Below are 14,655 nucleotides of genomic sequence, written 5' to 3'. Positions count from 1 at the left end.
CGGCTTGGGGCTTCCATTTTTGGCTTTTGGGGAGTTGGGTTCCGGTTTTATTACCTGCCAGCTATAATGGGGACAGGTTCCTTTACCTCCCGAGCCCCGGTCTCCTGGTCTGAAATGTTACCTGCCCTGGTATGATCATACGTGGAAAATGTCTAAGAACGTGGGGCACGTTCTTTCATAGGGAAGTTGGAAAGCTGGCCCTTTAACACTGGAATCACTGCCAGGGCCCTCCCTGTACTGATGACCTTGGTGATGATTCTGGTCGGGCTTTGCTCGGCTGGTCTCTCCAGCTGGCTGTTCCAGGGGACAGGCTCTCTAGCGGTGGAGAGGAAGGGAGCTGTGGCTTATACCTCTGCCCATGCACATTCCATATTGTTGATCTTGAACTATCCTGAACATGGATGGATTACCCAGGCGTTCCTGACTTTAGAAGAGTTTCTGCTGGGCATAAGGCCAGGCTGGGAAGGAATTGGGGGTCTTGTGTGTGTGTGTTTGGACCCAACAGAGTAGAGTCTACTATGACTCCGTACTTTTTTTTTCTCACACCTGAAACCCTTTTATCAGCAGATCTCATCAGCTCTATGTTCAGAATACATCCTGAACTCAATTGCCTGTCACCACAGCCATCTGTGCAATCCGGGACCAGGCCACCGTTGCCTCTCACCTGCATCACTACAGTACCTTCCTCACCGCTCTTCCTCCTTCCGCCCTTGCTTGTCCTTGATCTGCCCTCTCGAGTGGTCCTTTCGGCACAAATTGAGATAATGTCATCTGTGCTTCCAGACAAGATAGAGACTTGGGGACCCTGTACCTTTGGACCTCAAACGGCTGCAACACTGGAAAGAGTTTATGATATGGTGGTTTTCAGAGGTAGGACAACAGGGATTGGAAGACGGTGACTCCCGAGAGGGACAAACAGGCGAGGTGGCCCTACTATCTATTGGCCAAGCTTACAGCCTGGAAAGGATTTCCAGGCTGCAGCGCAGGGAGGGGAATTTCGGCCAAGCCCGGTGTTTCTCTGGGTTGATGAGAGGCGCTGAGACACTGGAAGGTGAAGGCAATTAGGATTCACAGGGCCGGGTACCCGCCCACGGTCCTCTTGGGTCCTCAGCTGATACTCATGGTGGGGTGTGGGAGCAGACCACGTGAAGCCAGGGCAAGAACCACCAGAAAGGCAGGGGGGTGAGGACCCTGGGGCTGACGGGGCAGCCTTTCATCTTGGGGTGATCTCGCCCCACTACTGAGGCAGTACCTTTCAATCCCCTTCCCATCCCCCATGAATTACAAAGTTTTCCCAAGCCAGTTGGTGGCAATGTTTCTATTCTGGGCCGGTGTGAGCTCCAGATCATTCTCGCCACCCCTCTCCGGTGGGTCTTTCTCAGTCCCGGGTGATATCCTCACACACGCGGCCCCCATTAGAAGCCAAAGACCCCCAGGGGACCCTCGGTGGGTCTCCAGAGTTCTCGCCGTGAAGCTCTCTCTGCTCCGGGACTTTCCGAGGTGAGCCTTACCTGCTTCCTACCCCCATCTCCTTGGTTCCTGGAGGTTGCCAGGCTGTGCCCGGGCCCCCCTCCTGTACCGTAGGGTGCACCTCTCTCAGGGCTCACTGTCCTGTGTTGCCTCGTGTCCCACGTCTGAAAGCCGTTCTGTGTATCACTTCCCCAGCTTTTGAGTCGTTTCAGAGGGGAGAGTGAATTTACTCCGCGTCTTTGTCAGAAGAAATTTGTGAAAGGTTATGGGCGTGTAAAAACCTGTACGCAAGTGTTTGTAGAAGCTTTATTTGTGGTCGCCCAAAGTGGGAACAACGCCAATGTTCCTCAGCTGGTGAACGGGTGGACAAACCATCGTACGTCCGTACGTGGCGTGCTCGTCAGCAATAAAGAGTTCCGTGTGCCAGTGTGGATGAATCTCGAATACGTTATGCTAAGTGAAAGACTTCAGCCTCAAGAAAGCGCCTACTATATTGTTCCAGTTCTATGCCATCCTGGGAGAAGCAAAACTGTAGGGACAGAAACAGATTAGATGGGTGTGGGGAAGGCTGTAAATAGCAAGAGAGTCTTTTGGGGGGGTGATGGGGCTATGATCGCTTGTTGGTACACAGTTGTCAAAATTGGCAGGCCTCTAGACTAACAAGGATGAATTTTATCGTACGTAAAGGACGTCTTAAAAAAAAAATCACAAAAAATGAGATCTTCTTTTGCTCAGAACTTTCCAGTCTATTTTACCCCTCACAACTGCCTAGAAGGCTTTATTGTTCTGCCCCCGTTGCCTCTTTGATATCTTTTTCCAATACTCTCCTTCTGCTGACTCATAGCCTCATCGTTCTCGTTGCTGTGCCTCAAACATCAGGTCCTCTTGTCTCCGGGCCTTTGCACATGCTGTTCCTCTGCTGGAACGCTCTTCCCCCACATACCCACAGGAGTCATTCTCTTGTTTCAATCAGGTCTCTGCTCAAATGTTCTCTTCTTAGAGATTTCTCTGGCCATCGTATCTACAGTCATACCTCCCACCAGCTCAGACACTTGCTCCTTAACCCGTTTGATTTTACTTCAAGGCATTTATCTCTAGGAGGCCTATGTTTGTTTACTTGTTTATTATTAGTATCTTCTCTAACTAGGATGTGAATTCCATGGGAGCAAGAGCTATGTCCATTCTCTGGGGGAAATCTAGACTCCTCCCCCTGCCCTTTCCTTGAAGGGATGGGATCTGCAGAGAGGCCTGTGGTCTCTAACGACGTGTCCTATCTGTTCAGAGGGAAGGCAGCCCTTTGAGGCCAGAATGGACTGTGAGGTCCGTTGTTCGAGCCCTTGACGTTGCAAGGCAGAGCATCTGGACATGGCTTTGAGGTGGGCCATGGGAGGGGCAGGGGTCCTGGGCCCTGGCTTCTTAAAGCACGGTCTGGGGGCCCGCAGCATGAGCATCACCAGTCCGCTTGTTAGAAAGGATTTCAGGCCCCACCTCAAATCCACTGAAGCAGCATTTGCTTCGTAACAAGTTTCCCAGGTGACTTGCGCGCACATTTGAGAAGTACTAGTTGAGGGGCGCCTGGGTGGCGCAGTCGGTTAAGCGTCCGACTTCGGCTCAGGTCATGATCTCGCGGTCCGTGAGTTCGAGCCCCGCGTCGGGCTCTGTGCTCAGAGCTCAGAGCCTGGAGCCTGCTTCCGATTCTGTGTCTCCCTCTCTCTCTGCCCCTCCCCCGTTCATGCTCTGTCTCTCTCTGTCTCAAAAATAAATAAACGTTGAAAAAAAAATTAAAAAAAAAAAGCGGGGTGTTTGTCCTGCCCAGTGTTCTCTTCTCCTTTGGCCCGAAACGGTAAGCGCGGAGGCCTCTGGGAGCAAGCTGGAGAGACCCCGACCCTGTGTGGTAATGACGAAGGCAGATATGGATCGAATCCCCAGGGTCCCAAGTGCCCTTCCTACAGCATATTGAAGTGTCCTTGTATTCCTGGAAGGCAAGTATAATTATCTCCATTTTACCCGTGATAGAAGCCAAGCACTGAGACGCTAAAAAGAAACACAAAAACAAAAAAACAAACACCCTTCCCGAAGATGTAACTCTCGTGTAGCAGAGCTGGAATTTAAAGCCAGTGTATTTTGTAGAACAAGTAGACAGCCATTTACAGAAGTCTGTAAGTAATAACGACATGATCGTCGCTGACCTACACTGAGCCCCTGCTGGACCAGGGGCTTCTCTGAGCACCTTACACAGATCTGGTTATTTAACTCTGATGGCGAAACCCTACGAGGGGAGCACCAGTGTTACTGGCCCCGTTTTACAGATGAGGAAATGGAAACCCAGAGAGGCTCGGTGTTTGTACAGAGTCTGGAAAGATACGCATCCAACTGAGGTCAATGGCTGCCTCTGAGGAGGGAGGTCGGGGATTGAAGGGGGAACTTTTTCTCTTTACTTGAGCCCTTCAGCCTTATTTAGAACTGGGTAATCCATTCACAACACGCACACACGCACGGAGTTTTGGGTGGCGGTGTGCCTGCCTCTAAAGCCCAGATTCTTTTCGCTGCGAAGCCATCTTAGGGCTCTCTTCACCTTCCCGTTCTGTCCTCTCTCGCCCTGTCCTCGGAGCACAGGGCTTCTCCCTTCCCTGCTTTTGTTCCTGCTGTTCCCTGTAACTGGAATCGCCTTATTCGGCCATTAGCTCTATTTCAGATGCTGCCTTCTGTGGCATTTCCACACGCCTGGATTACAGAGCTCGCCACATCAGGTCTCCCCTTAGCTCCCCCACCGCACTGGTGGGCTGCACCCCCCTCTCCCTGTCAGGGTCACACTCGGGCCTCTATCATGCTGTCTCTGATCGCTGGCTTTCAGGTGAATTGCTGGTTTTAGCCTAGGTTTCTTAGAAAACTTGTCTAAATTAAATGTACAACTTAACGCTTTATCGTGGGGTTCCGTCCCGGGGAGGCAGGAGTTGGAAAGGGCCGGGAGGCAGGGAGGGAGAGGGAGCAAACACAAGGTGAGGTGTTCCTGAGCTGACCACAGCTCCGTAAGCTGACTTACAGGACCGTCCCTGGGGAGCTAGGCTTCTCTGAATAGTTCCATCCTGGGAAGAAGGAGGAGTAATTTATCTGCTGGCTCCCTCCTGTCTCGTCTTCCATTATTCAACATTTGTCCTGTAGATGATAATTTCCGTGTTTCGTTCCTCAGCCTTTCTGGGCAGGCCTGGGGAAGCCAGTGGGGACACAGTCTGCTGGCTCTGGGTGCTAAAGCTGCCCGTGGCTCCCACCATGGTGGGCGCCATGAAGACCCACCAAGCCAAAGCCCGGCCCTGGCCCCAGTGAGGGGGTGGGGAGACTGGTGCGGTGTTAGAGATGAGGGCATCTCCCAGGTATCTAGATCCATGGACACGAAAGAGCCGGGTCCACGCGAGGCAGGAAGGTGGGGCCTAGAGGTGGGAGGGTGGGGGACGCAGGCAAGGCTGGGTGGGGATGGATGGCACAAAACGGGGTGTGGGGGGCCCATACTACCTCTGAAATGTGTCGAGACTTTGTGGCCTAGGACACAGTTAACTGTGCAAATGCGCTTGGGAAGGATGTTTATTCTCTAAGGGTTGAGTGGTAGGTTCTACCCTTGTCCGTGAAGCCTGCTAATCGGATTATTTCATCTTCTATGCTAATACTGTGCCCGCCTGACCCATCAATAATTGAGAGAAGCATACTGCAGGCTTCCTCTGCGATGGTGCATTTATCGACCTTTCTTTGGAGTTGTATCACTTTTGGGGCTATTTTTATTCTGTTTATATAAGTAAAAAAAAAAAAACCTATTTGCTGAGAAACATTTCAAGTGTACAGAAAAGTAGAATAGTAAGTATCATTTGGATTTCACTCGATGACGTTTTGTCATAACTGTGTCAACTGTTACTTTTCCCCCAAAGTAAATGACAACTTCATGTTACTTTATCCTAAATACTTCTGCATGCGTGTCTACACACGAAGGATGTTTTTATAAAGTATAGTGTCATTGTCACACATAACGAACAATCCCTTCCTGTCCTCTAATCCCCGGATCCTGTTCACGTTGCCCCAGTTACCCCTTTGCACAAATGTCCTTTGCTGCTGGTTGTTAGGCCTCTTAAGAGCCTTTCGTGACATTGTCTCATTGAAGAGACTGGGCCACCTGTGTGGTAGAATGTCCTTCCTTCTGGGTTTGTCTTTGAGCTTGCAAGTGGTGTCATTTGTTCTTCCAACTTTTATATTTCCTAGAAGCTGGAAATTAGATGTGAAGGTGTAGGTTAAGCATTAATGATAAGGTGCCTTTAGGTGATGCCACCTGCATAATTCATACTCCTATTGGGAGGTGCCTAATATCTGGTTATTCCGCTGGGCGGTGTGATGGCAGCCTGATTCCTTGATTAAAAAAAATTTTTTGTTCATTTATTTTTGAGAGAGAGAGAATGTGAGCGGGGGGAGGGACAGAGAGTGAGGGAGATACAGAATCCAAAGCACACTCTAGGCTCTGAGCTGTCAGCACAGAGCCTGACGTGGGGCTTGAACTCCTGGACCGCGAGATCATGACCTGACCCCAAGTCGGATGTTTAACCGATTGAGCCACCCAGGAGCCCCTCCTTAATTTTTAAAGTTGGGTTTTCCTCGAGATCAGCAAGGCATCTGTGGGGTGACACTTGGGCGTTAGGCAAATATCCAGGTCTCCATAAACCTTTCATTTAATGGGTTTCGCCTCCACTGAGGATTCTTGCCTGAGTCCATTATTTCATTAGAAGTTGCAAATTTTCTATCATTCACTTATATTGATAAGCTACATTTTTCTGTAAAGAGCTTCCCCTCGCCACCATGTTACCTGAAGGTAGATTTCTTCTTGCTAAAGTACATGCTAGAGTTTACCCAAAGGATGCAAAAACAAGAATTCAAAGGGATACATGCATCCCAATGTTTATAGCAATGTTGTTTACAATAGCCAAATTATGGCGACAGCCCATGGCTCCATCTACTGATGAATGGGTAAAGAAGGAGTGTGTGTGTGTGTGTGTGTGTGTGTGTGTGTGTGTGTGTATGTATACACAATAGGATATTATTCAGCCATCAAAACGAGTGGAACCTTGTTATTTGCAATGATGTGGAGCTAGAGAGTATTATGCGAAGGGAAATAAATTACAGAAAGACAAATATGATTTCACTTCTAATGTGGGAAACAAAATTTATTTAAGAGTGCGAGCACGAGCAGGAGGGGGCGGTGGGAGAGAGAGGGGATCTTAAGCAGGCTCCACACTATGGGCACAGAGGCTGATATGGGGCTGACCCTGGGATCCTGACCTGAGCCGAAATGAAAAGTTGAATGCTCAACCACCCAGGCGCCCCTCGTATGTACTAAGAAACAAAACAAATGAGCGGGGCGGGGGGAGAGGGAGAGACAAACCAAGAAACAGTCTCTTAACCATATAGAACAAAACCGATGGTTACCAGAGCGGTGGGGGTGGGGGGGGGTGCTGGGTGCAGCAGGTGGTGGGGGTTAAGGAGGGCACTTGCGAGGAGCACCAGGAGTTGTGTGGAAGTGTTGAATCGCTACATTGTACACCTGAAACTAATATACACGGGATGTTAACTAACTCGAATTTCAATCAAAACTTAAAGTTCAGAGAAGGCCTGTCGGGGGCAAACTCGCGGTTGTCATCTCCCTGAACCTGTCTTTATTCTTGAAGGATAGTTTTGCAGGGTTCACCATTCTCGATGGACCTCTACTGTCTTGGCACGCTGGAGACAGAATCTTCTCTTACGGCCGTGGGGGAAATCGGCTGGCAGTCTAACTGGCGTCTTTATGGTGCTATAGACAGTCTGGCTTGTTTCCCTGGCTGCTCTAAAGAGTTTCTGTTCATCTTTGGTGTTTGGAAGCTTCACTACCCTCACTAGGTGAGGGTTTAGTGGCATGTTTCTACCTTGTATGTGTATACGCTATGGCAGCAAATGGGGTACATGTAGATTCATACCTTTTATTGGGTTCTGGACAGTCTCCGCTATTATCTCTTTAGATATTATTTCTTTTTTTTCTTTTCTTTTTTTTTTTCAACGTTTTTATTTATTTTTGGGACAGAGAGAGACAGAGCATGAACGGGGGAGGGGCGGAGAGAGAGGGAGACACAGAATCGGAAACCGGCTCCAGGCTCCGAGCCATCAGCCCAGAGCCCGACGCGGGGCTCGAACTCACGGACCGCGAGATCGTGACCTGGCTGAAGTCGGACGCTTAACCGACTGCGCCACCCAGGCGCCCCGAGATATTATTTCTCTTTAATACTTACATTCTCTGCCTCTGAGGGTTTAGCTGGATACGTTAGACCTTATTATTCTAGCCTCCACTGTCCCTAGCCTTGTTTTTGTATACATGTATATTTTATCTCCTTATCTCTTTCTGCAACAACCTTAGTGACTTCAATCTACCTTCCAGAGCCTTTGTCTCCATCTTAAACGCTATTTACCCCCAACATTCTGTTTTTCATTTTAATAATTATAGTTCTTCTTTCTAAGGGCTCCATTTAGTTCTTCTTCAAATCTGCTTGTCACATTTGCTTGATTATTAAAATACCTACTTTCTTTTTTTTCTTTTTTTAACAGGAAGTAAGTGTTGGTGAGGATGTGGAGAAATTGGAACCTTGTGCACGGTGGGTGGGAACATAAAATGGTGTGATCCTTAGGGAAAGCAATGAATAATTAAAAACCGATACCATATGATCCAGCAATTCTGCTTCTGGGTGTACACCCAAAGAATCGAAAGCAGGGTCTTGAGACACCCATGTTTAGCCCAGCTTATTCACGATAGCCAAGAGGTAGATGCAACCCAGATGTTCGTCAACAAATGGATGGAGAAACAAAATGCGGTATAAATAATGGCATATTATTGACCCTTAAAAAGGAAGGAAAATCTGGGGCGTCTGGGTGGCTCAGTCGGTTGAGCGTCTGACTTCGGCTCAAGTCATGATCTTGCGGCTCACGGGTTCGAGCCCTGCATCTGGCTCTGGGCTGACAGCTCAAGAGCCTGGAGCCTGCTTCAGATGACTTGTCTCCTCCTCTCTCTGCCCCTCCCCTGCTCATGCTCTCTCTCTCTCTCTCTGTCTCTCAATAAACAAACGTTAAAAAATTTTTTTTAAATAAAAAAAAATTTTTTTAAAAAGAATGAAAATCTGATACGTGGCTATAACCACGGGTAAACCTCAAAGACCGTGTGCTAGCTGAAATGAGGCAGGCTCAAAAACACAAATACTATATGATTCCACTTACATGAGGGACCTAGAGTTGCCAAATTTATAGAGACAGAAGGTAGGAGGGTGGCTTCCGGTGTCTGGGGGGAGGAAAAGATCATGAGTTATTGTTTAAGGGGTATGGAGTTCTGGAAGGGAAAAACAGTTCTGGAGATGGACGGGATTGATGGCCACACAACAGTGCGAATGGACTTAAAATCATTGAACCATATCCTTCAAACGTGGTTAAGATGGTAAATTTTATGTATGTTTTAAAAGTGTTTAAAAAATATTTTAAAATGTGGAAAAGTGCCCTTTTTTTAAAAATTTTTTTCAACGTTTATTTATTTTTAATTTTTTTCAACGTTTATTTATTTTTGGGACAGAGAGAGACAGAGCATGAACGGGGGAGGGGCAGAGAGAGAGGGAGACACAGAATCGGAAACAGGCTCCAGGCTCCGAGCCATCAGCCCAGAGCCCGACGCGGGGCTCGAACTCACGGACCGCGAGATCGTGCCCTGGCTGAAGTCGGACGCTTAGCCGACTGCGCCACCCAGGCGCCCCGAAAAGTGCCCATTTTTAATGAAAGATTTATAAGCTCTTGTATTAGAAGCCCTACGGTGTGACGGTTCATAGCACCCAGGAGTCTGAATGCTCTTATTCAACTTATCCGTGAGATCTGACCTGAGCTGAAGTTGGATGCTCCACTGCCTGAGCCACCCAGGTACCCTATGGGTTTTTTATTATAATCTGATAATGCGAACATGTAAAGTGCTTGGTTTTCTGATGATTTGCTGTTTTTGATGATTCCCACCGTGGGGTTAAAAAAAATTTTTTTTTAACATGTATTTTTGAGAGAGAGAGACAGAGCACGAGTCTGGGAGGTGCTCTGAGCTGTCAGCACCGAGCCCGATGCAGGGCTCGACCTTGAGGAACGGTGAGATCTTGACCTCGGCTGCAGACCGATTGAGCCACCCGGGCGTCCCTCATGGGGTTTTCTTTTTGATAAATCTTGGCTGATCTTTGATTGTGAGCACTGGCTTTGGGTTTTGAGTTCTTGTCTCAACTTTCATATAGGTCTTGGTCTCCAGGACAACCCAAGATTTTAGTTAGCTTTTGCTCCCGATCTCTACCTTCGTTTCAGCTCGTGATTCTGATACTTTTGTTTATTTATTTATGTATTTATTTGCCTTTGAAGATTTTTATTGTTCCTGAGAGCCTAGTAAAGCATCAACAAGTGTATTTATCTACGATCCGACCGAGAGGGTCCTCAGAACGCCTGGGCCTCCACACAGTGGCCCGAGAAGTCCATGGGGCTTAGTTCTGTGACCATTTGAGTGTTTATGGTCATGCTTATGTCCCCAGAAACCCACTTGGGCACCATCGCAGACTTTGCAGGTGATAAATGTCTTTCCTTTAAAGGAAGCAAGCAACCACGCCCTGGGCTCTCCAGGCAGGACTCAGAGGTGCAGTACCTCTTTGCAGCCACTGGGGGAGCCATGATTGACTTCAGCCTTGAATGCCTCAATTACCTCCCTCCCAAATCCTAGGTGTTATCTCTGGCCCATGGCTGGGTAGGGCAGGCAGGAGAAACGGGAGGAGGGCAGTGGGAGGCGGCCTTGTATGGGAAGGAGCCGTGCTCACCCTGGCTCCCCCAGTCCGCAAGTTCACTGTTGCCCTCACTCGGCAGCTCCAGTCTTGGGTCTCCTTTCTCTTTCTTCGAGAATCATTGGGCTCCCCAGGACCTTTCCCTGCCCAGGCCCAAGGATGATGCAGTAGGGGTGCAGTAGTCCTCGCTCAGTTCTTACCACGCAGCCCAGTCAGCCTGTGTCAAAGGCTTCGCAGGCCTTTTGAATAGCAGCAGCCACGGGGCTAACAATGACAACAGTAACATTAGTTGTGTCAACAGCAGGACAGTGCATCCTATGTTACGTTTGGTTTCTTGCTCTGAGTGTGCTTGGGGGTGGGTGGAGGAGGGGAGGGCTGGCTCAGACCTCTCCTCCTTCCGCTCCAGCCCTTGGTGATCTGGGCTCTCACCAGAGAGCCTACTTCCGTTCAGTAGAGGAGGAAAATTTCTTGGTTTAGCGATGCCTGCTGAGACCTTGGCGGGAAGGCTGGCCTGTTCAGTCTTTCTCCTTGGGATGCCTGGAGCCCCAGGGGTGGCCGGGCTGGGGCTGCTGACTTTCTTCTGGGGGCCTGTGGCCTGTGAAGTCTTTGACAGGAATGGAGGCCCTTTGCTGCACCAAGAAATGCTGAGGCTGTGGGCAGAGAGGTGCGCCCGAGGGGGCTCTTGCTCCGTCTGACTTCTGGGGGATCCCCAGGGAGGCAGGACACGGGGAAGGAGCTCCCAGCAGTACGGAAGGGCGGAAGCATCATAGTGTAGACTACAACAAAAGACCAACAGAGAGGCAGGTGATTTGAAACTGGACAAGGCGGTGACGTGTGCAAAAATAGCCTGCCTTTTCCGAAGCGCTTTGCTCCTCTCTCTATTTTCGAGGAAAGTTTCTTAAGCCTTTGCACCCTCCTTCTCAACAGAATCTGTTCTCTGGAAACTCACTGATAGTCGCATTCTGCCAGGGAATAGAGAGTGAAAAAGCTGGGTGTGTTCCGTACCCTAAGCCATTTGCATTGAAGGGGAATCTCTGATCCTAGGGACTTTCAGTTCCTCATGGTGGAATCTCAGGCTGTCACTGGTAGGGAAAATTACTTAGGATGCAAGGCGTTATCTCGGAGCCATTTGAATCAAACCTGAGGATGGTTTGATACCTTGAGGGTAGAGGAAGGGAAGGAGGACACGACAGGGAGGCTCACCTTCCGGACACTGTAGATCCAGTCGAGATAGCTTGTGACCTTGGTGTATACTCCCGGGGTACTTGGACCCCCACAGCCATGGCCCCAGCTCACGATGCCCACCACTTGCCACAGGTCAGAGTGATACATCAGGGGCCCACCGCTGTCACCCTGTGAGACACCAGGACAGGGGCTGCTGGAGAGGGCAGGCGGGGGTGGGGTGGAAGGGTGGGCTTCTCTTTCCGGCTCCCCACCTCCACCCCCCGGCCTTGACCCATCTATTCTCTGCTTTCCAGTGCTCTGTGCTGTTCTGCCCTCACTGACTTTGCTCATGCTGTTCCTGCAGCCTGGAGTGGCCTTCCAGTTGGGGCAAAAGGGTCTGTTTGTGGTCCGGTAAGTTGTCGGCTGCTGTTAGCCTTCTCGCAGGCATTCACAACACACACCAGCAAACTGAAGGCTCTCAGGGGTTCTGCGGTGAGAAGCCTGATTATCTTTGCTTAACCTAGCGTTTCCCAGATTTATTTAGCTACTCTTGGGGTGCCTGCTGTGTGGCACCTACTGTTCTAGACAACTGGGATTCAATCAATGAAAAGAACAAAGATCCCTGTCCTTGGGGAGCTTAGAGTCAAGCGGAGAAGAGAGAGAGAGAAAGAGAAAACACAACAAAACAGATTATGAACATGGCAGTGAAAAGTGTGCTTATTTGGGTGTCTGTCCCAGCTCCTAGAGCCCCCGAGACTTCCTCCCCCCAATAACACCATAGCCTGACTGCTCCTTCCCCCACCACTGTGAGCTCCCTGAGGGAAGAAGACACTGTCCCCCAAACCTATTTACCTGGCATTCAAGAGATGACCAAGAGATCCCTCTTGAGTGGAGGAAATTGAATGACCGAGAATGGGGGCGGGAATAGGGCGAGGGGCTTTAATGCAAACGGATCGGGAGATCCTCTGGGAACATGTATTCAGGGACCCATCGGTGGGGTCGGTGGGGGGAGTTGCGCCAGGGCTTATCCAGCATCAGATGGTTTTCTCTAGGGTAGTTCGGCATCTTGACGGTTCTAGAGAACATAGACCCGGTGTTCCTGCCCTCGAGTGACAGGAAGTAAGATGAAGGGAAGTAAGAGCAGGTGAGGCGGGTAACGCCATCTTTGTATGCGAAATACACATTGGAAATCTTTCTGCCTGTTTCCATCCTTCCATCCTTCCATCCTTCCATCCTTGCCTTCTCTCTGTCCCCCTTCCTCGCACATTGAGTGCCCACCGCACGCAAGGCCTCAGGCGGGGCAGTCCGCCTCTGGACTTTGTCTCTCCAAGACTAACATCCCATCCAAGGAACTCCCTCGGGATCCCACCTGGCAGGTGTCCACGCCGCCCTCCAGGATGCCCGCGCACAGCATCTTCTCGGTCACCTCCCCCTGGTAGGCGTCCTCTGCGTTGCACCGAGCGTGGTCAATTACCTGCACTGACGCCTGCAGCAACGTGTCAGACATCTTTCCTAGGAAGTTGAAAACACACTCACGTTCCCATTTTTGCCTTCTACCCCCAGCCCAGGACAATTCTCTGGGTTGCCTGGCACCTGGGTGCCTGGGCTTCCAGGATGATTTTTCTGAAGCACGGCGCTCCTTCCCATCACTTCCAAGAGCTGCTCCCTCAGCCCTGTGGTCCCGAGCCCAGGACTCACCTCCATCCTGCTCCGTAAAGCCCCATCCAATGACCCAGAGTGGGGTGGCTGGAGGGAGCTCCTCATCAAAGAAGGGAAGGCAGATGGGCCTGACTGTGCCTGCCAGGAGCAGAGAGAAAGAGGGGGAGAGCCTGGTGGCTAAGCCCTCTGAGAAGGTTGACAGCAGGGTTTCTAGGACATAGGTTCCAGAGGACGTTAACAAAAATGGCACGAGAAAAAAAAGTTCTGTGGTCAAATAAGTTGAGGAGATAGGGGTGAGACATAATAAAGCAAATTAAATATAAAAAAACCCGTATCTTTAATACACGAGTATGGCCCAAGAAGAGAGCTCTACTATAAAAATGTTTCCCAAACTCACTTGGGGCATAGAGCCCTCTCTTCTCCCAAGGGACGGGTGTCCTGTGGGGATGACATTTAGAAGTGCTGATATAAATACTATGCAAGCATGAGTCATCTACCAAGCTGTTCAAAGATTCCACGGGCTGCCCTAAAGGTAATGAGCTCCCCATCCCTGGGGGAGACCAGATGGGCACAACCCCTTGGCAGAGACATCGCGCGGGCTCTTGGCATCGGTGGGGGTGGCGGATGGACTAGATGATCTGTTACGTCCCTCACGACTCCAGGATCGGATGAATCTACGGTTCCCACTTGAGGTGCTGCACGCGGAGCAAACAGACCCCAAAAGAACCCAGCAGGAGCTGACGGCTTGAGGGGGCCTCGGGGCATCACTGACATTAGGCTGGTATATTCGCGGGAAACAAATGCGCAGCTGAGGGCTTGAGAGGACAAGCGAGGTGCCGAGGCCACTTGGTGAACGAGTGGCAGGATGGGAGAATAACCTGCCCTACGGGGGTCTGTTCCCAGATGCCGTCTCTCACCAGAGAACGTGAGCGGGAATTGCAGCTTCACAAGGGCAATGTCCTTCTCTTTGGGGTACGTGGTGTTGAACTCGATGACGAAGATGTCGGCCACAGGCAGGGATGGGAAGTTGCCCAGTTTGTCCGAGCCAGCCCTCACCTTCCAGTTGGGTACATCGAGATGCTTCCTAGGGGCAGAGACGACAGGGTTCAGGCCTGTGCTGCACAGCCTCTGGCAAAAGCTGGGTCCTCAGGGCCCTGGAGACTGGGGTGCTGCGTGTCCCTGCTTTAGGAGACAATGATGGTGTCGGCAGGGGTCGCAGAGAAGGAGCGGGGTCTGAGGAATCGCCTACCACAGGCCCAATTCTAAAAGGGGATTGGATCCTTTCCCCTCGTGAAATCTCTCCAAGGAAGCTTCCAACTGGAGGCCTGGGGAAGAACTGCTCCCTGTGCCTGAGCTCTGGGGTCCTGGCGCTCTCTCCCACGATGCTTTCTACGGTCTGTGTCACTCACGTGGTACTTGTCAGTTGCGTTACGTACTTGGCTTTCTTCCTCCTGACTCCGGACATTCCTGCTCGCTGAGTGTGTGTGGGGGGGGGGGGGTTTGCAAGAAAGAACTTGGAGTTCAT

The 14,655-nt window shown here is 50.4% G+C and overlaps 1 protein-coding gene across 4 annotated transcripts in view; it reads right to left on the bottom strand.

Annotated features, from left to right (window-relative positions):
• Positions 1-9,860: 9,860 nt before the first annotated feature.
• TMPRSS4 (transmembrane serine protease 4) overlaps positions 9,861-14,655 on the bottom strand; it is a 33,547-nt gene continuing 28,752 nt past the window's right edge. For 3 of the 4 annotated variants that reach the window (XM_019811355.3, XM_045038367.1, XM_045038366.1), the window contains 5 exons: positions 14,048-14,214; positions 13,170-13,268; positions 12,841-12,983; positions 11,511-11,660; positions 9,861-11,083 (listed from right to left, as the gene is read on the bottom strand). In XM_019811355.3, coding sequence (XP_019666914.2) covers positions 11,072-11,083; positions 11,511-11,660; positions 12,841-12,983; positions 13,170-13,268; positions 14,048-14,214 — 571 coding nt within the window. In that variant the 3' untranslated portion in view covers positions 9,861-11,071. Of the gene's footprint in view, positions 11,084-11,510; positions 11,661-11,742; positions 12,108-12,840; positions 12,984-13,169; positions 13,269-14,047; positions 14,215-14,655 lie in introns of those variants that run through there. The other variant, XM_019811356.3, reaches the window with a different exon arrangement.

The sequence above is a fragment of the Felis catus genome, chromosome D1 (genome assembly GCF_018350175.1).
Source record: "Felis catus isolate Fca126 chromosome D1, F.catus_Fca126_mat1.0, whole genome shotgun sequence".
NCBI lineage: Eukaryota > Metazoa > Chordata > Mammalia > Carnivora > Felidae > Felis > Felis catus.
This window is presented reverse-complemented; position numbering and strand designations above follow the sequence as displayed.